Raw genomic sequence first — 23,227 nt, forward strand, 5'->3', positions numbered from 1 at the left:
CATTTGGCCTAGAGCTCTGGAATGGTTCTTGGAGCATATCTCCCATCTCCAGGTCTGCACTGATATCTGTGTACAGCTGTCCTTTCCCATATCTGTCAGCGCAGCACCTTCTCCCGGAACCAGTCCCAGCAAGGGTTGGTCCATCAGCTACCTCACAGGCAAAGGGATGTGAAGGGCCCCCAAAAGGGCCAAAACCTGAGAAGCATAAAGGCCTTTTTACCCTCCTTGAAAAGAAACAGCAATGCCACATCCCATGCCTTCTGGGTGTGTTAGTCTCTACCAGACAAGGAGCCTCTCTATTTCTAGATACAGGCTTGCAAAAGTGGTGAAAGACAAAATATGTGTTACATCAGAGACACTTTCCCAAAAATCTATAAAAAAGAGATTGTGTGTGCATGTGTATACATGCCTTTGAGCTTCTTGGTGGATCAAGAGGTTTAAATGATACCATCAGGGCTCTTTCTCTCTTCTCCCTGCATGTCTTGGCACAGCTTTTTTTCAGTCTCCCAGCCCATTTCAGAACAGCAAAGGTCTCATCCCCCCTCCCTCATCCTGCCCTGAGGAGTCAGATTTATAGTGCTCTTAGTACCCAAAAACTCAGCAAGAGAAAGATCCTTTCTTCCCCAGAGTCTCTGGGAAGGATTCCAATGGGCTCTGCTTGGTCACATGCCTGTCCCTAGACCACAGCTCTGTTCAGGAAGATGAGACACTATATCCACCAGCTTGGGTCACACACCCACCTCTGCAATGCAGAGGATGTGAGTGAAAGCTCCCCCAGATGATAGAGGTAACAATTTCTAAAAGGAAGAGATTTATAGCAAATAAAACAAAATAACAAGAACAACAACAAAAAAATAAGAATAGGTGATTACTACACTGTAAGGGAATAGTCAAGGTTGACTTCCAAGTTTTCGATGCTAGATGTTCGGTAATCTTGATAGAAAAGGCAGATGTAGGAGCAGTTTGAGCCCATATGGAGAGTTGAGTTTTTTTAATGTTGAGTGGAAGGTGCCTGTAGGACATTTGAATGAGGTAACCTCTTGGGAATAAAGAGTCAGGAACATAGCAGAAAAATATACAATTATAATTTTAAATATAAGATTGATTCGTGTTAGGGTGCATTTGAGTGTGCAGTGGGAAACCCACTACATTTCTTAAGTGGAGAAGTTCTTTACCAAAAAATCTATAATCTACGTTGCCTAGTTTAGAAATCTCCGTATAATATCAACCCCCTCCCCCCAGAAGCTGCACTTCTTTCCAGTTAACCCTGGACTCTCACCGCTTGACGTGGGTTTGGGGTCGCTCTGCCAGAGCCTACTTGGCCTACTGGACCCAGGCGAGAGGGCCGCGGACTACACTTCCCGGCGTGCCTCGTTGAGGGGCGGACCGTAGAGGAGGCGGAGCCAGGGCCAGGAACAGCCACCCCCGCGAGTGGTCGGGCGGGGAGATCGGGCGGCGCCGAGCTGAGGTGGCGAGAGAAGAGCTCCCGGATGTGGAGAAGCTGGGGAGAAGGCGTGGGAGGAAGATGGACTCGGTGGAGAAGGGGGCCGCCACCTCCGTCTCCAACCCGCGGGGGCGGCCCTCCCGGGGCCGACCGCCGAAGCTGCAGCGCAACTCCCGTGGAGGCCAGGGCCGAGGTGTGGAGAAGCCCCCGCACCTGGCGGCGCTAATTCTGGCCCGGGGCGGCAGCAAGGGCATCCCCCTGAAGAACATTAAGCACCTGGCGGGGGTCCCGCTTATTGGCTGGGTCCTGCGTGCGGCCCTGGACTCGGGGGTCTTCCAGAGGTGCGCATGTGCGAGAGTGGGCGGTGCGGCCTGGGTGGGGGTCGGAACCGGGAGCCGGGCCGCTGGAAGGGCTGGGGCTTCCAGGGCAGTTGCTCTTGGGAGGGGTGTGCAAGATCCGGGGTGTCTGGGTCCCGGTTGAGAGCGCGGGGAGGAAGTGCTCCAGCTTCTTCCTTGTTCCGTAGCTGTTAATAGTCTTGACCTGGGACAGTTTCTGTCCCTGCCCTTGAGAATGCCATCCGTAAAAGGGGAGCTTTCCCCCTTTTCAGCCGTCTCTGCCGCCCGGGTTGACCTCACAGGATAAAGTAAAGGAGGCCACCCCCTGTGAAATGTCTGTGGCAATATGTGAACTCTTGTAGACAGAGGCCAATTAGGGCTCCCCTGTTGCTTAGCCTGTGATAACCACTTGGTGCCGATCGATTAGGGGAGGCATCAGGTTCATGAATGGAGTGAGGTGTCAAGGCTTTCTAGTTTCAAGCTCAGCTTGGAGATCCCTTTCTGACCTTTGAAAAATACTCCAAGCTATCTGCCTGTGAGTCAGCACAATCTAGAAAACTACCTACCTTTGTACATAGGTAAGAGATAGTGAGGAAACGTACAGCGGGCTGTTTTATGATATGCTTATAAATGGTTTTATTATATCTTTGGAACCTCGTCTGCCCTAAAGACAGTTTTAATTGTGCATCATTCAGAGACATTGCCATATGCCATTTTGGGCAGGGGTGACAAGCTGATGTCATTCATTAAAGAAGAGAGAGAGAATTTAGTGCCGGGAATGAGTTTACACATAGTAACTTCACCCTAATTATGCTTGAATTTGTTACTGTGGAAAGTAAATTATTTTAACTTTTTGATGTTTGGGTTTTGGTTCTTAAAGAGATGATTGTTTTGGAGCATATTAATTGCCCACATTAATATATGGGTTTATGATTTTCATTTAACTAGTCTTGTTTAAAGAAAGACACTCCAAAAGTACGAATTTACTAATTTTCTTAAGGTTTTAATCCAAAGGAAGCCCTGGGTGGAGCGAGTTAAATAGGGGTGGGCACCCAGAAGATAACACTAATGTAGCAATGTAATAGGAAGTGTGCAAAGGAGAGATAGGGAAAGCCTTGGGAATTTGGTTCAGTTCAGTAAACATTTACTGGCCCTAATTTCTGCCATACACATCCAAGGAAACATCAAGATGAAATGACATGGTTCTTGTCCTTTTGGGGCTTACAAACTTTTGGACATTTTTTCACCTTTACAAAGAGTGCACACTGGGGAGGGGGCAGGGAAGACTGGAAGAAGGTGCATCCAGGCAGCAGTGATATGCCATTTTTGTGAAATGAAGTAGAGATCAAAAATCACTTTCACAGTAAATTAAGAACAAAACTCATTTACAACTCTTTGTTTGGTTGCATGTCAGGAAATCCCTTTCAGCCTGGCTTAACAAAGAAGGGTAAGGCTTGTTCAGATACAATGAGATTCAGAGGCTAAAATGATTCATTCATTCAGCAAATATTTATTGACCATCTACTATGTGACTGGCACTGTACTGTGTCCTTAATCAGAGGTGATAGCAGTAGCAAGTCAGTCCCTAGTCTCTTGGAGCTAGGGACTGGCAATATACAAACAGTGTATACTCTATTTGGTGGTGATAAATATTTTCAAGAAAAATAAAGCAGGGTAAGGGAATGGTGCCCTCTGTCACCAGAATCCTCCATTTCTTGGTTCTTCTAGATAGGCTTTCCCTTTATGGTGTCAGGTGATTGTGCTGAGAACTGCAAAACTCTCAGCACATAACGACTTGTCCAAACTCTAGTATGGTTTCCAGCAGCGTAAGGCCATGCTTCTAGGATGATCCTAGCCCCCCTTAAAATGGCTGCGAAAGGTCAGTGCTGCCAGGAGAATTTACTGTTTGTTTTAGGGACCACCTGGTGACATGCAGATCGCCTCTAAACCCCCTCTCAGAACAACTATTTTTGAAAGCTTATAATTATGAACCCCTTCTCCATCCTTTGGAATGTAAATATACCACCCAAAACTGTCTCTTTGAAATGCAAACATCCTAGTAGATAACTCTCATTCCTTCCCAGTCCCTGTGGGAGAATTAAAGGCCTAAATTCGATGGGCACCTTGCTTCAACTTGCACCTTGCCACCCATCATAAAGTTAGAAGTGTGTTTCTCCTCCGGATAAGCACCAGTTAACAAACCCAGACGGCCTAGTCACATGGACTAACCCTCTCTATCACCCTCTCAGTACCTTTTCCTTTAACATACTCTAGTCTTTAAGAAGTCTCCAGCCTTTGTTTTGGGGAATTTGAGTTCAGCCTACTGCCATAGTTAACAAATCAAAGCTGCTCTTTCTGCTTTGGTATCCAGCTTGGTTTACCCCTTTATTTTACTCCTTCCAGGTTTAAGTGTAACCAAAAGAGTCTCTTTGGGTCCCCAGTGCTTGTATTGGTACAGTTTAGCTGCCTCTTCCGCTCTTGGATGGTGATGGAACACCCCCTGAAGCACCGTATGACAGTTCCATCAAGAGAAAAATTGGAATATGATTACCAAATGGGAGTTGATGCTGAGAGTCAAAACCCAACAAATAGCCTTATTGCAGACATAGGAGATTTTGCTACGAAATGATTGGAAAATATATGTTATATATTAAGCAGTGATTTTCCTGCTTCCATTTATTAAAATGCATTTGTACAAAATCCATGAACGGATAAATGATTCCTGAGAACGTTTTCTGTACCAGTTTTATTTAATACATCTAGACTAGAGTATAAGCATCTTGACAGTTGGAATGATATTTTATACTTCAAGCCATGTATGGTATCTGTTCCTATACTAATAATAGTAATTGGAAGAAATAAAACCAGTATTTTCCTTACCAGCAAAATGAGCATAATCGGTCTGACTCTGCCTTCTCAAACTTAGAATATTGTGTAATGAAGTGATTTTCCTCTGTTTAGTTTGCATAGCTGTTTGCTATGTGGCATCCTTTTTAAGGATCTGGAAAGTTCGACTAAAAAGGTAATAAAAGGGACTAGCACCACTTCCTCGGTGAAGTTTTTGCTGATCCCCTCTGTGACAAGTAACTGTGCCTTTGTTTTCCGCACAGAGCAGCAGTGTTCAGACCTTCTTTTAGTGCATGCACTGTGTAGCGAGGTAAGGTCACAGACCCTGGAGTCAAACTGTGGATCTGAATTTCTAGCTTCACCACATGTTAACTGCAACTTTGGGTAAATCACTTAACGTCTGTGCCTCAGTTTTCTCATCTGCAGAATGGACTTAAATATCCACCTCATAGGCTTGCTGAGGAGATTAAGTGAGGTAGTATATATACAGCCCTTAGAGTGTGTCTGCCATATAGCATGTGATCTCTCCTTGACATTCTCCCCTCATATTGAAGGTTTTTTACAATCTTCATCTCTTCCATGGGCCACAGTTTCCTTACTTGTAAAATGGGAAAGTTGTAATTATCTGCAGAATTCTTCCTAATGCTAACATGCTTTGACCTTGAAGAGTTAATGGAATTGTGTCTTTACTCTCTGTTTCCGGGGTCCACCAACTTTTCTGTAAAGGGCCAAATACTAGATATTTTAGACTTTGCAAGCCAAATGGTCTCTGTTGCTTAGCTCTGTTGTATGTTGTGAAAGTAGCCATAACAATACATAAGTGAATGAGCATAGCTGTATTCCATTAAAAGTTTATTTATGAAGACAGGCAGGCTGTGAGCCAGATATAGCCTGGGATGACCCTTGCTCTACTGGGTTGAAGAGGTTCTTGTGAGCAGGTACTCTTACTTATCTTGGTATGCTTAATGTATTGGAACCTGAATTAAAATGTGTTTATTTGGATTTAATTGATTTATTCTGAAGCTACAGTCCATGTTTGGAGCAACTTTGCTGCCCCTCATCTTCCTACTTTCTTTCTTTGATAAATATTTACCCTACAAAGGAACTGAAGAAAATTGCGCTGCCTGATTGTGTGTTTCAGGGCTAGAAGATGCTTTGGAGATTATTTTGTTCAAAACCATGATTTATTCGTTGAGACCGATTTTTCTGGCCTGCTCAGAGTCAAAGCTAACAATACTTCCAAGGTTGCTAACTTTGCATACTACTTTGGATAGTTAGCAGTTGAGAAAAATGCTAAGACAATTTTTTTCATTTAGTAAAAAGTTATTGTTAGAGGTGAGTTTGTAAGAGCTTGATTGCAAAGGTGGTTCAGTGCTGTTTGTAAACCTCAGAACAAATTGATTTTGTAAATGTTGCCTAACACACTTGTGGAGAAAAAAAAAAAACACGGACTTCAGTTTCATTTGTAGGGTGTGGATTTGTGATTAATGATAAGCCTATGCTGTGTTATCCTTAAAATGGCACTTTATGATTTGAAATAATATTCACAGGCATCAGGGTTGATATTCCTGTTCGTCCTGTTAGATGGAATATGACTTCATTTGAGGCTAAAGCCATTAGCATTAGGCTTTGACATTTACTCTGTACTTGATTTTACATTTTATTAGGCCTGTTTATTCACTTGCTCATTCTTTCTTTTTGCCCGCCCTCTTCTCATTCCTCTAAGCCAAAGGAAACCATCTGCTTACATAGCCCCTTTAATAAATGATGTTCATTGTATTTTAAGTCTACATATGGGATGCTATTTTCATACATATAAATTAGACATTTGGACCTTTGAAGTTCTGAAAGCAGCAGTTTTCCTTCCAACAGAGTCTGTGAGGATTAAATGAGACCATGTATGTGTTCCTTTATTACCATTCCTATTTTATTATTTTGAATCGCTAACATGTATTAAATGTTTATTGTGTGTTGTGGTTTGTATTTAATCCTTATAACAATGGTATGAGGTAATTACTATTATTATCACCTGTATTTTTTTTTTTTAAATCACATGCACTTTACTAAAAATTGAGGCCTAGGGAGATGATGGATCTTGCCTAAGGTCATATATAGCTAACATGTGATGGAGCTAGGATTTGAACCCATTCCTTCAGATCCCATGCTGTTAACCATTTAATGTTTCATTTATTAACACATATAGATTGAGCATGTTATGTAGCAGGCACTATAAAAATACTTTGTAAAAATAAAGCATTGTAGAGAAGTTAGGCATTGCTTCCTTACCTCTCTTTCCTTGATGGTTTAGAGTATTATAGTACTATGTTGACCTCTGTCTCTACCAATAGGCTAAGAACTGAAAGTTTCTCAAGAAAATGGACTCCATATCTCCAGTGTCCAAAGTAGGACCTGAAACATAATAGGCACTCAGTAAACATTTCATGAATGAAGAAATGAATGAATGATAAAAGGGAGGAAAGAAGAAAAGCAAACCTCTTCCAAAAGCTCTGTTATTTTTTATCTACCTTTTAAGCATTTCAAATATATCACCGAATCCTGTGGTATTGAATTTTCATTACAGAAAATCAGGATAATAAAGTAAACGACATCAGTAATTTATTTCAATTAGTGACATAAATTAGATGTCAAAAGACCATTTCTTTTGCTTTTACAGTTCACTTTTTACTGTATTTACCATCTTACCATCCTGCCTTCACCTTCTCATTTTTAAAACTAGGTTTTCATTGGTACTTCACTTTGTTATGTACCTTTGACTATGACATTTCTCCAGTAGAAAATCTGCCCCCAAATAGTTCAGATTTCAAGATGGGGGAAAATAGGGGCTTCTGTGTTCTGCCTTGCCCAGAGTGACGGTAAATGTGAGACATCTGAGCCCTAGCCAATGGCTCATCTTGTTTACTAAGCTTTAAAAAAAAAAAAAAAAAATTTAGGGGGATTACTGACTAGATTTAAATCCTCCTTCTGCAAATATTAAAGGGAAGAACGGAAATTAATAAGTAAAATCTGGAGATGTTAGAAATTTTTTTGGTATTCAGTAAACTTCTGTCTCCAAAAAAAAAAATGTTTCTTTAGTTTCTCACTTTCTTTTCACTCTTGGCAACTGAGCATAGACATCTGAAACATGCAGTTCCTCTTACCCCCAGTAGATGTTGAATGAAGACGATAAAAAAAAAAAAATGCATATGCCAAAGAGTGTAAGTCATTAAACTGTCTTTGTGTAATATCACTAATAAAACATTGTGGCTAGAGGAATAGTCACATCTTTTGTTTCTAGCAAGGGGAACTTGTAAAGGTCCAGGAAACTTAACTTCAATAGAGACTAGTGCACTTCCCCAAAGTAGCATTTTACTCATAGTCATCATCTTAGAAGGTCTAAATGGTGAACCATGTAAGATGTGGTGAAAGGTGCAGTCAAGTTAAACTTCCCAGAGTCCATCAAGTCATGTTCTCCATGTCTGTAATTGTTGTCAATGGCTATACCTCCATCAATTCTGTGTTCGTATATTTATAATATACCCATTATTGGCAAACAAGAGAGTTGGATTAGCTGATTATTTTGAGTCCAGATCTAGGCATTTCGTTGCTTCTAAGCTTGAAATTCTGTCAGCTTCATGGTCTAATACAAATCCATTTTTTTCTTAGCAAGTATATTAAAATTCTTCACACAGTAATTTGGATTTGAATGGGGAATAAGAAGCAGGATCTTCTTTATATCCTTTAGATTTGAACTTCTAGCACTACTATTTTACTTAATATACCAGTAGCCTTAAAAATACCAAGTGTCATTTTTTCTAATTTTATAAAACTATATCTAGGGCTACATAAATAATATTATATAAATAATGTAAGACATAAGACAATACAAATACAAGTATTTTTATATGTAAACAAATACTATATCTGATGCTGTATTTTTATTCAGACACACTATAGTTTATATACAAATACAATTCTTTAAATTTTATATTACATTAGATCTGTAATTTTTTTTGATGGTATAAAAACTATCCTAACATCAGTAAGTTGTATTTTGGGGTTGCAGAGCTCCTTTTTATCTTTACTGGTTTCTTTGAATGATTTGGCTTGTTATATTTATTTCTTAATATCTATACAGTGTATGGGTTTCAACAGACCATGATGAAATTGAGAATGTGGCCAAACAATTTGGTGCCCAAGTTCACCGAAGAAGTTCTGAAGTTTCAAAAGACAGCTCTACCTCACTAGATGCCATCATAGAATTTCTTAATTATCACAATGGTATGCATTTGATAGTTTATTCAAAATTTTATGTAATTTCCAACTTATTATTTCATAAGACTTGTTTTCACATTTGAATTTAAGATCTTTGTATTCCTTGCAAAGAACTTTGATGTCCTTTTCATTTGTTTTGTTTTTTTAAGAGGTTGACATTGTAGGAAATATTCAAGCAACTTCTCCATGTTTACATCCAACTGACCTTCAAAAAGTTGCAGAAATGATTCGAGAGGAAGGATATGATTCTGTTTTCTCTGTTGTGCGACGCCATCAGTTTCGATGGAGTGAAATTCAGAAAGGAGGTAATCTGTTATATATCAGTCTTGATTTTAGCTTTTATGGAGAATCAGCTTTTTCATATGTAAATATTCTTTAAGAATGAAGGGAGCAATACGTGATTATTAACTGTAGTAGGTAATGACATTAAAATCAGTTCTAAGTCTTGTGATTATTTAGACAGGACAGACCAAATTCCCTGCTTTATTTTTTACAGATGGACATTTTAACATTCTGTTTGCCTTCTGAGGCAGGCATGTCATTTTTCTAGATGTGAAATATTTTATGTTTGTTCCAGACTTGCTTGGTAAACTCCATATAAATCATATTAGGATCATGGGGATAGAAGTCTACCAAAAAGTTCTGGAGGACCTCAAGGATGAATTGTGGAATTGCTTCCCAAAATATGTAACTCTGATGTAAGAAGACTTCCACAGTATTTAGCAGGAGCCTGATTTCTAGCTAGCTAAACTAGTAAAATATTGAATAAAGAATAGGATGACCCGTGTTGAATGGAGCACTGGGTGTTATACGCAAACAATGAATCATGGAACACTACATCAAAAACTAGGATGTACTATATGGTGACTAACATAACGTGATAAAATAAAATTAAAAAAAAAAGAATAGGATGACCAACAAATAGGTAAATGTAACATACGTAAGGAAAGGCAGTTTGATTTCTGTTAGGTGCTCTGACACTTGTTGAATAATAGGGCAGCTGGCTTAGTTGTCTCTAACAAATGTGTGATTTAAAGGAGACAGTAAGGAAGATGCAATGAAACTGGAGACAGCGCAAAAAAGAGCAAGTAAGGATAAAGAAGGGCTGAAAATAAGATTCTTCAATCTCAAAATATGAATGTTACACAAACCAATGAAATATATCAGTAAATACACTTACAGATTGATTTCATTCAGTCAATATTTATTGTCTTCTCTGTGCCAGGTTCTGTGTTAAGCTATGTATTTTAACTTTGAACTTAATTACCAAGTCTCAGAAATTCTGATTTCTGAGGAAATAGTTTCTAGGAAGGCTCTATTAAAGCTTAAAAAACAAATTTTTGAAGCAAATCAAGGAAGCCCAGTGTTAAACTGAATATTGACTATATGATTAAAGTTCAAGAAGCTCAAAAAATATGTTAAATAGATGACAAAGCCATAAAAATTAGATCCATAAGGAATTTTAAGAAAATTAGAAATGTTTGAATAAATATCTTTTAATATCGAGAAGTGAACGTTAGAGACAAGAGCTTTGTCTTGTCGTATATTTTCTTAGAACCACTATGAAACAAAATGCTATTGATGAACAATGGCTCTAACCCAGAGTGGTATTTCTTGTGAGTCTATTCTTATGTCCCTGTTTATAAAATCACTAAAAGTGCTACTGGATTAATCAGTACTTGAAAAATTATTCCATTTTATATTGTATAACTTTTTGTTTTTTTTTGTCGCCACACTAGAACCTTACCATCTAATATAGTAGCCTCTCGCACTGTTAGCACTCGACATGTAGTTAGTCCAAATTGAGATATGCATTAAGTGTAAAATACATATTGGATTTCTAAGATTAGTATGAAAGAAGTATATGCAATATCTCATTAATAATTCTTACATTTATTACATGTTAAAAAAACATTTTAGATACATAGGGCTAAATAAAATCTATTATTACAATTAATTTCACTTCCTTTTACTTTCTTAAAGCTGTAGCCATTAGAAAATTTAAAATTATATATGCGGCTCACATTATATTTCTATTCGACAGCACTGCTCTAGAGATTACACTTTGCACCTTAGTTTGTTATAGTCTACCTGAATTTGTATTTTCACAAATAATTAAGAAGCTAACAATAGTAAATTTCTATTTAGCCCCTGCCTTTTGTACTGTTATTGTCACGTAATCTATTTCTGTATATATTATGACCCAAGATACATTGTTGTTCTATTTATTTTAAACAGTTAATGGTACTTTAAGTTATTTTAAAATAGTCATTTATCTTCACCTGCATGTTTACCTTTTTTTGTTAGTCTTCATTTCTTACCACTTACATGTGCTTCTGTCTTACAGCGTACATCTATTAGTAACAGCTCCTCTCAGCTTTTGTCCATCTAAAAATGTCTATAATTCACCCTTATTTTTAAAGGGCATTTTCATTGAATATAAAATTTTGGTTTGCCTTTTCTTTCTTTCAGCATTTTAAGATTGCATCTTTAAGATGTTACTCTTTTGAAGATCCATCATTAACATGTCATTTCATTATTTTCTGCCATCCATTGTTTCTTAAAAGAAATCAGCTTATTATTCTGATCATTGTTTCTCTAAATATAATGCCTTTTTTCCCTCAGGCTGCTTTTAAGATTTTTCCCTTTATCTTAATTTTTCATAGTTGACTCCAATTTGTATTGCTGTGGGGTTTTTGTGTTTATCCTATTTAGAATTCTCTGAACTTCTCATATCTCTAGGTTGATATCTGTCATTAGTTTGCAAAAAATCTGTGCCATTATCTCCAAATATTTCTTCTGCCACATTTTCTCTCTCCTCTCTTTCTGGGACTCAGATTTAAGTGTATCTTAAACAATTTTATGGAGTCCACATGTCTCTCACAGTCTGTTCTGTATTGTTTGTTGATTTTTCTCTCTCTGCTTCATGTTGAGTAATTTCTGTTGACACATTTGAGTTCATTGATCATTTCTTCTGACTTGTCCAGTGCACTATAAATGCTGTCCAGTGAATTATTTCAGATATATGTGTTTTCCATTCTGGAATGTGTATTGTAGCTATTTTTAGAGATTCTGTTCTCTGTTGAAATTCTCCGTCTTTTTAAATCTTTTCCTATAATATCTTTAATATATTTATGATAGTTATTTGAAAATCCTCGATTGTGGGTTCTGACATCTGGGTCATTTATAGTTCTGTTTCTACAACTGTTTTTCTCTAGTTATGGGTAATGTATTTCTGCTTCTTCATAATGACTCGTATTTTGTCACATTCCTGACATAGAGATTGGAGTACAGTTGACCCTTGAACAACACGGGTTTGAGCTGTATGGGTCCACTCATACACAGTGTTTTTCAATAAATACAGCACAGTACTGTAAATGTATTTTCTCATCCTTATGATTTTCTTAACAGCACTTTCTTTTCGCTAGCTTATTTTATTGCAACAACACAATACATGTAATATACAAAATATGTGTTAATTGACTATGTTATTGGTAAGGCTTCTGGTCAACAGTAAGCTCTTTGTAGTTAAGCTTTGGGGGAATCAAAAGTTATATGTAGATTTTTGACCATGTGGGGGGTTGGCACCCCAGCCCCTGCATTGTTCAAGGGTCTGTATATATTCTTTTCCTCCAGGGAGGTCATACTCCTTCTTCTCTCAGAAACATAGGATATGGAGCCAGTCACTTTGATCCAGTTAGGAGTTGTGCTGGGTTTGAGCTTTAGTTTCACTTTACCTCTTAGTGCAGGTGTCTTGCCAGGAGATGGATCTTGTATGTATTGCTGATAACCCCAGGCTAACAAGACTTTGGGATTTAAGCACCAGAAAACTATAATGATCTCTCCCTGCCTTCCAGCCCATCCCTAGCTTCTTGTGCCACAGCACACTCAGCAAACGTCCTGCAGGGGAATAATTGGGTGGCAAGAACTAGCTCTGTGTTTGGGCTCTTATAGAAGCCAATCTGTGATTCTAGTCCACAGGGCCATTACAAACTCTTCTGGTTTCTCTTTACCCCAGCAGAGTCCCTCTGCTTATGCCAGGTTTGATCCTTCTTTCCCTTCTTCCTCAGATGCAGCAAATATCCCCAGAGAGAAGCAGCCACTGATCCTTGTTCACTTAGGAAAGACTTGCCCCTCTCATTCCTTTTCTTCCTTCAAAGTACCACTTGAATGAGTTTGTTTATTGCCTATCTCCACCACTAGATTGCACACTACACGAAAGTAGAGAGTCGTATTCACTGCTATGTATCCCGTGCCTGTAAAACTATACCATATGTAGCTATTCAATGTACATTTGCTGAGTATTTTTCCTGGATTATATCAAACACTGATGGACTAGGACTGAAAAGAGGATGGTTTAGTTAGGGAAGTAAACAGAAGTTATTTCTAGAAGCCATTACTCACATAAGTGACAGCTAAAAGTAGAATCAAAAAGATTCTGAACAATCACCAACTTTAAACACACACACATATACACACACAGAATCATGCATGCATGTCAGTATACATCCATAAAGACAGTTTTGGGAAAAAAACAGTGAAAAGGCAAGAGGATCCCTATTTACCAGTACTGAGGGCTTCGTTTGTTACATCATGTTATAATCACTAACATTGATGTTGCTGAGCCTTCATTACCAAGAATAGTAATAAGTAAATATTATTTATTATTATGCTTAGTATATTTTTAAATTATTGGTAAGAATATGTAATATACAAACATTTTTATCAATATAAAAGTCTCAATAATTTAATGAGGAAATCTTCAGTTTTCTGTACTAATTCTATGAAAGTAATTTCTCAACCACATTGTATAAACACATACATTGTATTTCTATAGTAGCAAATAATGAGAAATATATTAAAATATTCAAATAAGGATATTTTATGACAAGGTCAGTCCTTTTGAAGCTGCCTTAAGGTTGCCTTGATGTCCTTCCAGAACCTTGTATTTTTAAAAATGCCTTAAAACTTCAATTATTCAGAATTCCTCTGTAAAATACTTTATTTTTCTATGATTAGATAATAATTATTAAACAATAAATATTAAAGATAAATCAGCATCATTAGAGATTTTGTTCCTTTAAAAATCCATTTATTTATTGAGATAGGAAAATATTTTACAGTTTCAGTTTATTTATTTTTGAAAATTACTAAATGAATACTCAGTATTCAAAGCAACATAGACTTACTATAGCTTTTTGCTTTTAGTTCGTGAAGTGACTGAGCCTCTGAATTTGAATCCAGCTAAACGACCTCGTCGACAAGACTGGGATGGAGAATTATATGAAAATGGCTCATTTTATTTTGCTAAAAGACATTTGATAGAGATGGGTTATTTACAGGTTTGTGCCTTCATTTTGCAAAAATCTTTTAAACCTTTTTATATGTATAGCTCAGTTCTAAGGAAGACATGGTATAGTTCATAAAGGAAAGTATCAGTTTCTAGAAGAAAGGCAGTAACTGATAAGATTTATCATCTGAGGCACTTATCCTGTAGGCTTACAATAAACTAATCTTTGGAATCCATTCAGTGAATAAGCAAGGAATTCTGCTACAACTAGGAAATGAATCAGATATTGAATGTTGTATACATGTCCTGATTTTCATTTTATTCCATTCCAAATTCTGTTTTTAAACTATGGTTTGTTACTGTCAGGTTGTGGTTGTACAGTTGAATAAAAATCGATTGCTTTTAAAAAGAGACAAAAAAACATCGTGGATGTGGAAGATCACCAAGCTGGGTGTCAGGAAAGCCAGGATATAGTTCTCTATCTCTAACTATGTGGCTTTGAATATACATTTTATCTGTTCTGAATCTCATTGCTCTCATTTTAAAATAAGGGGGTTGGATGTCTCTCACATCTTTAGAGCCTACATGGTTACATCATAAACTACTTGTTCCTTTTAGTTAATAGCAGTTATTTATTCAGCCCTTACTATGTACCAAGGACTGTACAAAACACTTTCACATAGGTTATATCATGTCATCTGCATAGCAGTGGAATAAAGTAGACATTCCTGGTAGTGATACATGCTACAACATGGAGGAACCTTGAAAACATCGTGCTAAGTGAAAGAGTCCGTCACAAAGGACCATTTATGGCATGTTCCATTTTAATGAAATCTTCAGAATAGGGAGATCTATAAAGACAGGAAGTGGTTAGTGGTTGCCTACGGACAAGGGGAGGGGAGTGATTGCTACTGGGTATGGAGTTTATTTTGGTGAAAATTTTCTAAAATTGGATTGTGGTAATGGTCACAAAACTCTGTGAATATGCTAAAAGCCACTGGATTGCACTTTAAATGGGTAAATTTTATAATATGTGAAGTATATCTCAATAAAGCTTTAAAAAAAAAAAGTAGACATTCCTGGCCCAGTTTTATAGAGGAGGGAATGGCTGCTTTGAAAAAAGGAAGTAATTGGCTCAGGGTAGTAAGTGGTACTGTTGGGATTTGGATTCAGATCCTTATTGTTACTCAAAATCAGCATTTAAAAAAAACCCTCTACTCGCTATAGTAAAAATTCTAATGTGACTCATGCTGTGAGGTAAAAGGATTTTTAACAATCATCTGGCAGTATATCGGCAAACTGTAGACTGTTTAGTTAAGTTCGAGTATTCGGGAAAATTAGGTTTGACACACATAGATAGCGCCCTTTCCAAACTCTTTGCTAAGGGGACTGTTATTTGACGCTTTCCTAAAGTGTGGAGAGCAATGAAGTATCTCATCATAAGATTTATGAAGAGACTGACAATTCTAAAAAATGAAATTTTCCAGTAATTGATTTTGACGTTCAAATTATCACAGTCATAGGAAAGGTCTCCCCCTTTGCCCCCAGGCCCCAGGATCAGGAACTTATCCCTCCCTTTGCTCACATGTGATCCAGACAGTTATTGTCCACTCCCACCTGTAGTTCAGGGATCTAAAACAGTTCTTTTATTTTTTTCAAGATTTTCTTTCTTTATTTATTTGACAGAGAGAGACACAGCGAGAGACGGAACACAAGCAGGGGGAGCGGGAGAGGGAGAAGCAGGCTTCCCGCAGAGCAGGGAGCCCGATGTGGGGCTCGATCCCAGGACCCCGGGATCATGACCTGAGCCGAAGGCAGACGCTTAACAACTGAGCCACCCAGGCACCCCGACAATTCTGTACAATAGATAATACAGTTATTTTTCCTTCCCTATCTTGCCACTTAGTTGCAAATTGGAACATAAGTTCTGAAAATCTTTATACTGCTTTGGATGATGAGGGGAGAGACTGTCAGAAAAAGGGGATACAATTAGGGGATTTCTAGAAAATTTCCTTGTCAAAATATTGGACGATGTGTATTTCTGCTTTTTTCAGTCTTCAAATAGAAATCTACTTGAAGAAAAATGGGAAGCTTGTACTATGTAGACAGAATTGGAAAAATATTATGGTGTATGGTTTGAATATATAGGAAACAAAAAGCTTTTCCCTCAAAAAATTGTTGAATGTCACTCATTTTACCGGGTTATTTATTTTTCTCAGTATTGTAGAAATGAATTCATTGTTCTGTATTATAATAAATATTTTGGTATTATGAATTAATGTTAAAAACAGTACTCATGGTATTTATACCATCTTTAGGGTGGAAAAATGGCATATTACGAAATGCGAGCTGAGCACAGTGTGGATATAGATGTGGATATTGATTGGCCTATTGCAGAACAAAGAGTATTAAGGTAAAAAGAAGACTTGCACAGCCTTTGCACTGGACCCTGACATGTGGCATTTTCTAGATAACTAATTTTTGATATTCCAAACATTTAGGATCTTTGCAATTAGTCTCTTCATGTGAGGAAGACATACACATAAAATATGCCTATAGGTGGCTTATTCAGTAACTTGAGAAACACATAGTCTGGTTAGACCACTCTACTCAAAGGTCTCGCACTGGAAGCTGAGGTGTATATGTGATGTAAATGTGAAGGGTCATGTTTGGATAACTGAGTGGGAATGGTTATTAAGTGTACTGGTGTTAGCCATTTGAGAGGGAGTGATTAGTATTGCACTTGTACTCAGAGGTCTATTTTGGTTTCTTTTAGATATGGCTATTTTGGCAAAGAGAAGCTTAAGGAGATAAAACTTTTGGTTTGCAATATTGATGGATGTCTCACCAATGGCCACATTTATATATCAGGAGACCAAAAAGAAATAATATCTTATGATGTAAAAGATGCTATTGGGATAAGTTTATTAAAGAAAAGTGGTATTGAGGTATGTGCCCCCTGAATATAGTGATGTTTTTTAAGATGATGATTCAGGGTCAAAGAACATGTGAGGGAAATAAGAGATATAAATTTTTAGTATTCTCTATTAAAATGTCTGAAATTTAGCCTTCACATGCCTAGAAAATTGTCATACTTTTATTCTTAGATGAATAAAATTAGGAATTTGTCAATCAGCACATAATATTTCTTGGTTATTCAGTAAGTATAAACACATTATTTTTAAATAGGAACTATCTAGCAATTCCCATAGGATCGTTCAACAAGAAAAATTTCATAAAAAATAGGTATCAGCATTTAGAAAAAAAAAAAATCTTGTGGATTCCTAAGATGTAGCTTATTCTTATTGAAAATTTTAATTCAAAGTAACTTATTTTCAAAAATGAAAGCTAAGATAATTTCTTATAATTCCCTAGAAATCTTAAGTATATGTTCCAAAGCAGCACAAGAGATAGGTTGTAGGCTTTCCTCTGGATAAATCGAATTATAGGAGAATCTTAAGTTAGTATCAGACAATGTATATTTTTTAACCTGCAGATAGGATCCTTCCCACTGTAGAAAACAGTGTCTTTTACCTTTATTGGACTATTAGAAAATGTTGTAAAGATTCATCATTTTGCCTGTGATTTTACTTAATTGGTCCTTCAGAAGGCCACTCATTTGTGACTCATATTATTTACCAGGTGTTATTTTATTTTTATTAGGAAATACCTGTTTATTTATTTTCTCATTTGCCCCTTCTTTCTTTCTTTTCTTTTTTTATTTTTTAAGGTGAGGTTAATTTCAGAAAGGGCCTGTTCAAAGCAGACACTCTCTTCCTTAAAACTGGATTGCAAAATGGAAGTCAACGTACCAGACAAGCTAGCAGTTCTGGATGAGTGGAGAAAAGAAATGGGCCTGTGCTGGAAAGAAGTGGCGTATCTTGGTTGGTATCTTATTATTCAGCCATCATAAAGTGGACCAGGATTTTTTTTTTTTAAGAAATAGAGAAATAAAAAAGAAAATTCCCAAGATTTTCATAATTGTAGAGAAATAGGAACTCTCTACACTACTGAGGAAGGTACTAAATTTCTGGAGGTTAGTTTGGTAGTCCCTATCAGTTGTATCCTAGTAGAATGATTCCTGACACATGCTTTTGAGTCAGACCACACCTGACTGGCCAGTTTGGGTAAGGTAAGCCTTCATTTCCTCCCCTGTAAACTGGAAATGTCAAGAGTGCCTGTGTCATAGGTCTGTTGGAGGAAGCAATGAGATAATCTGGGTAAAGCACTTAGCAGATTCCCCACATATAGGAAGTACACTCTGGATGATGTCTGCTTTCTTAAAAATGTCCCTAGTTTTAACTCTTAAGTTCCAACCCCAGGAAGGAAATTGGACAAATGTGCTAATAATGGAGGAAAAAAAAAAAGAAGAGCCCACTTAAATATCCTGCAAACATAGAATATCCACAAAATGGAATGCTCTGCAACCATGAAAGCCAGTGCTGTAATCTGTATCGACAGGGTCAGATGTCACAAGGTTGTCACGTTGGCATTTAGCAGATATGCTATGTGCAGGCTTGGGGTTGGTTGCTGGGACTTACTGCTGCCAGAGCTTGCAGTCTGATATATACATTTTAGATATTAATGACAAGTTATTAAAATACATATAACCTAAGCCATGCATGAAATAAGTAGTTACAAGGGTAATATGGGCCTCCAAAGAAGCAACACAGAAATGCTTTGGGAGCAGGTCATCTGAAGACTTCAGGACTAGCCTTTGAACCGCATGCAAAGATTCAGTGAAGAATACTACAGAGTCCTTGATAGAAAATGATCCAGTTTTTGTAAGGAGAAAACAGTTTTAGTGGGACAAATTCCAGGTATACTAAGTATCTGTGCGACCCTCAGTGAGCTTCTCCAAGCCTTGGTTTTCCTATTTATAGTATAAACACAAATCAAACTTTATAAGGCTATTGGAAAGAAAATTGAAAATAATATAGAATACCTGGTAGAGTGCCTGCAGGTAGTAATAATAATGTGTATCACTTATATCGGTAAAATTATGTAATTGCATATGCCAAAATACAGTGATTATCCATAAATAGTGGTAATTAAGATGATATTGATTTGGTTTTTGCCTTGACTTTAAAAAAAATGTTTCTACCAAGAATATGCATTACTTACATAATATTAAAAAAAAAAAACTATAAAAAGCAGAGGCTAGAAAACAAGAAAATAGAGAATAGACTTCAAATTTTAATTTAAAATCAGAGCACTATTTAGCATGGGTCACATAAATGTATGAAAATGTTTTCCTGGGGCACCTGGGTGGCTCAGATGGTTAAGCATCTGCCTTCAGCTCAGGTCATGATCCCAGGGTCCTGGGATCAAGCCCCACAATGGGCTCCCTGCTCAGCAGGGAGCCTGCTTCTCACTCCCACTCCCCCTGTTTGTGCTCTCTCACTCTCTCTCTCAAATAAAATCTTAAAAGAAAAAGAAAATGTATTCCTTAAAAATACCAACACTTATATAGGTAAATTTTACGAAATACAGCTTAGTTTCAGGGGTAGATTATGCAAATTAAATACTTGAATTTTCATCATCTTTCAGTGAAAAAATTCAGATTTCAATACATTTAATCATTTAAAAATTTTCACTAGATAAATGTGGAACAGATTTAAAACAAATTCTTTTTTTAATGAGCATTTTATTAGTAGTAGTTGGTCTATGGTATAATAATAATTATACTCAGAATGGAGAATCTGAGGTACTGGGTGCTTCTGAAATTCATCCTATCAACACAAAACAGAAAGGGGGAGAGCAGGGCAGGTGGAGAAAGGGTGTGGTTTTGTCAGTGTGATGGTAATTCTTCAACAAATAAGTGATGTACAAATCAAAGAGAACTGTTACAGATTAAAAGTACTTAAAATATAGATCAACAGAATGCAGTATGTGGACTTTGGCTTCTGAAGCAAACAGATCAACTATAAAAGAGAAAATTTGAGACAGTGGGATATTTGAGCACATACTAAGTTACTAGGTGATATTTCTTTTAAGATTTTTTATTTATTTATTTGAGAGAGAAAGAGAGAGAGAGAGCACAAGCGGGAGAGGGAGAAGCAGACTCCCAGCTGAGTAGGGAGCCCGACATGGGGCTTGATCCCAGGACCCCGGGATCATGACCTGTGCCGAAGGCAGACGCTTAACCCACCAAACCACCCAGGAGCCCCAAGATGATATTAAGGAATTGTGGGTTTTGTTAGTTTGATGATACTGTCTCACTTTTTAAAAAAGTAGACTGATCTACTAGAGATAGATATGTGTTAGAGGTAGAGGCTGAAGAGTCTTGGGGTAAAACGTGATGTCTAGGAATTCCTTCCTAGCCCTCCCTCTAAAAAATTAACGGGTAGAGCAAAGAGAAAAACACTGATAAATGATCCAAAACATTGATAATTATTCCACATGAACTTGGGGTTCTTGCATGTGCTTGGGATGTTTTTTTAATAAAAATTTTAGATAATTCATAATTTATAGATAGAATTTCTCATAAATCTAATACGCATGGCAATCAGAAATTATAATCCTTTCTCCTTTAACTGATAAGAATTGGTTTTGGATTGCTTAAGGAAAACCCTAGACCTCAATTATACTTGTAAATACTTTAACATATTTGTTCCACCTAATCTTTGGTATTCTCATATGCAGTGCTTGAGGTCTTGCTGAAGCTACCAGAATTACTTACTGGTTGCTGTTTGCGTTATTAGAACTGAGTATGTTTCGTGTCCTTAAATACTCACGCAGTGTTTCTTTTACTTGCTAGGAAATGAAGTGTCTGACGAGGAGTGCTTGAAGAAAGTGGGCCTGAGTGGCGTGCCTGCTGATGCCTGCTCCACCGCCCAGAAGGCTGTTGGATATATTTGCAAATGTAATGGTGGCCGTGGTGCCCTCCGAGAGTTTGCAGAGCACATTTTCCTACTAATGGAAAAGGTTATTAACTCATGCCAAAAATAGAAATTAGTGTAATGTTAGGAAAGAAAGTATACAGCCTTCTTCAGCCACCTTTATTTTTGATTAAGTACAATTCCATGTTGTAATGTTACAGAGAGTGTGATTTGACCTGTGATGTATCTTAATATATTTTAAATCAGTCTTCTCAAATTGTCACTCCCAAAACCTTCTACAAAATAATTGTGCTCTACTTTTCTCTTTATGCAAGATAATTATTTAGAGATTAATACAGTCTTTCTCAGATTTTTAGTAAATGCAAGTAAGAACATCATCTAAATTGACTTTGTATTGTACCCTGTTAAACTGTGTGTTTGTGTGCTTTTAATGATGCTGAGATTTTATTTATTTGGGGACATTGTGTCTGGTAAGACATGCCCTTCTATTAATTAATAAAATTACATTTCACAAACTTGATGAAAACTGTCTTTTTTTTTTTTTTTTTTAAGATTTTATTTATTTATTTGAGAGAGAGAGAGCCCAAGAGGGGGTAGGGTCAGAGGGAGAAGCAGACTCCCTGCCGAGCAGGGAGCCCGATGCGGGACTCGATCCCGGGACTCCAGGATCACGACCAGAGCCGAAGGTAGTTGCTCAACCAACTGAGCCACCCAGGCGCCCAATGAAAACTGTCTTGTTGCTATAGCAGGGATTTACCAAAGATTCCTGATTTCCTTTAAACGCTGACCATATAGTCAGCATGAGAAACAAGCCACTAAGTACCTGGCAGAAGGCGTCTGCTTGTACTTTAGGTATGTGTACATATAGTGGCCACTCCATACAAATACAGATCTCCAAAGAAATTCGTATGTTGCAAAGATTGTACATTGGTTTGGAGTAAATCATTTGCAGTTACCTCTGAGGTCATGGTAATTTTGTATACAAAATTTGCTACCACTACAATTTTATAGCCACCACAAAGCACTCTCCTATCTGGGTAAATTCCAAGAATGGAGCTTTATCTCATAAATGTGGACTTTTACCTAATAAGCACTAACCACTTCCTATGAAACACTGACATCTATTTCCACTGTAAAAAGAATTCAATTCTGGCAAGAAGCAAGTCATTCAGGCCCAGAAATACAGGAAGCTCTTTTCCTCTGTCAGGACTGGTGCATCTGTCCAGTTCAGAATCTGGCCTTATAGGCCAGGCATTGCTGGAAGAAAAAAGGAACCTCTTCTACCTTAATTTCCTTTGTTTCTCATCCTGGTTTTTCTCCCACCTTTCTGGCTTTTCCACTGCTGATTTTATTTTCTCCTACTCCTTAAGTGTACCCGTTCCCAAAGGTTCTAACCCCAGTTCTTGTCCTTCCCAGAACCACATCTATATTCAAAAGTTTAAGCTGTAGCCTCCATGCAATGACTCCAGAATCTAGTCTCTGTTGTAAGTTCTGACTGCATCTCAAATTCTTCACATTATAAGCCCGATTCTTGGACTTCACCTCTCAAATGTCTGATCTGACCTTTGAGACATCACAACCTTCTCAACTTCACCTTTTCATCTCTTGTCATACCAAATCTTGAGCTTGATACTTTGGATAAGCTTTTAGCTTATCCAATACTTTGCTAGATTAACTGTTCACATTTGTTGCTACCCTTTTTGAAATCTTTTAGTGACTCCATGCTGACCACAGAATTTGATAAAACATTTCCCAGTCCAAAGGTACTCTGGACATATCCTAATATTTCCAGCCTCAGTTCCTACTGATTCTTGTGGATCCCTCCACCCCAATCAAACTATTCTGTGTAATTTTTCAGCAATGCCTCTATTAGCCTCTTCTTCCCAAGTTCTTCCTTTAATCACCACACTATAATCATTAATTCTGCAAAAAACTCCTGCCAAAATACCTCCCAAAGTAAATGCTATGCATGAGTATTATACCACAGTATTTGGCTATAGTACTACAATTATACTGGGATCTTGTTTCATTTCAGTGACCCAAAGCCAAGTGTAAGGACAGTTCAGTGAGGACTGAACTACTTCCTGTGTTCCCAATAGTAGGGAATCTTGGTCAAGAAAATACATGTTCAGTTCTGACATGTAAAGAACATAGAAATTACCAATCCCTATATATGTGTATACACATATATATATAT

General features: G+C 37.4%; 1 protein-coding gene across 1 annotated transcript; it reads left to right on the plus strand.

Annotated features, from left to right (window-relative positions):
- Positions 1-1,420: 1,420 nt before the first annotated feature.
- CMAS (cytidine monophosphate N-acetylneuraminic acid synthetase) lies at positions 1,421-21,545 on the plus strand. Its single transcript, XM_081821333.1, has 8 exons — positions 1,421-1,785; positions 8,762-8,904; positions 9,048-9,203; positions 14,107-14,240; positions 16,507-16,601; positions 16,965-17,136; positions 17,919-18,072; positions 20,949-21,545. Exons 1-8 carry the CDS (start codon positions 1,526-1,528, stop codon positions 21,137-21,139), a joined length of 1,305 nt encoding a protein of 434 aa, XP_081677459.1. The 5' UTR covers positions 1,421-1,525; the 3' UTR covers positions 21,140-21,545.
- The last annotated feature ends 1,682 nt before the right edge of the window (positions 21,546-23,227 follow it).

The sequence above is a fragment of the Leptonychotes weddellii genome, chromosome 5 (genome assembly GCF_054177405.1).
Source record: "Leptonychotes weddellii isolate Sample4059 chromosome 5, ASM5417740v2, whole genome shotgun sequence".
NCBI lineage: Eukaryota > Metazoa > Chordata > Mammalia > Carnivora > Phocidae > Leptonychotes > Leptonychotes weddellii.

What these genes read in the sequence shown, in the direction of transcription:
- CMAS (XM_081821333.1), top strand. Translation starts at nt 1,526, where the DNA reads ATGGACTCGGTGGAGAAGGGGGCCGCCACCTCCGTCTCCAACCCGCGG. An exon ending in ATTTCTTAATTATCACAATG is followed by an intron (nt 8,905 to 9,047) that starts GTATGCATTTGA and finishes TGTTTTTTTAAG; the next exon opens with AGGTTGACATTGTAGGAAAT. An exon ending in TAGAGATGGGTTATTTACAG is followed by an intron (nt 14,241 to 16,506) that starts GTTTGTGCCTTC and finishes TACCATCTTTAG; the next exon opens with GGTGGAAAAATGGCATATTA.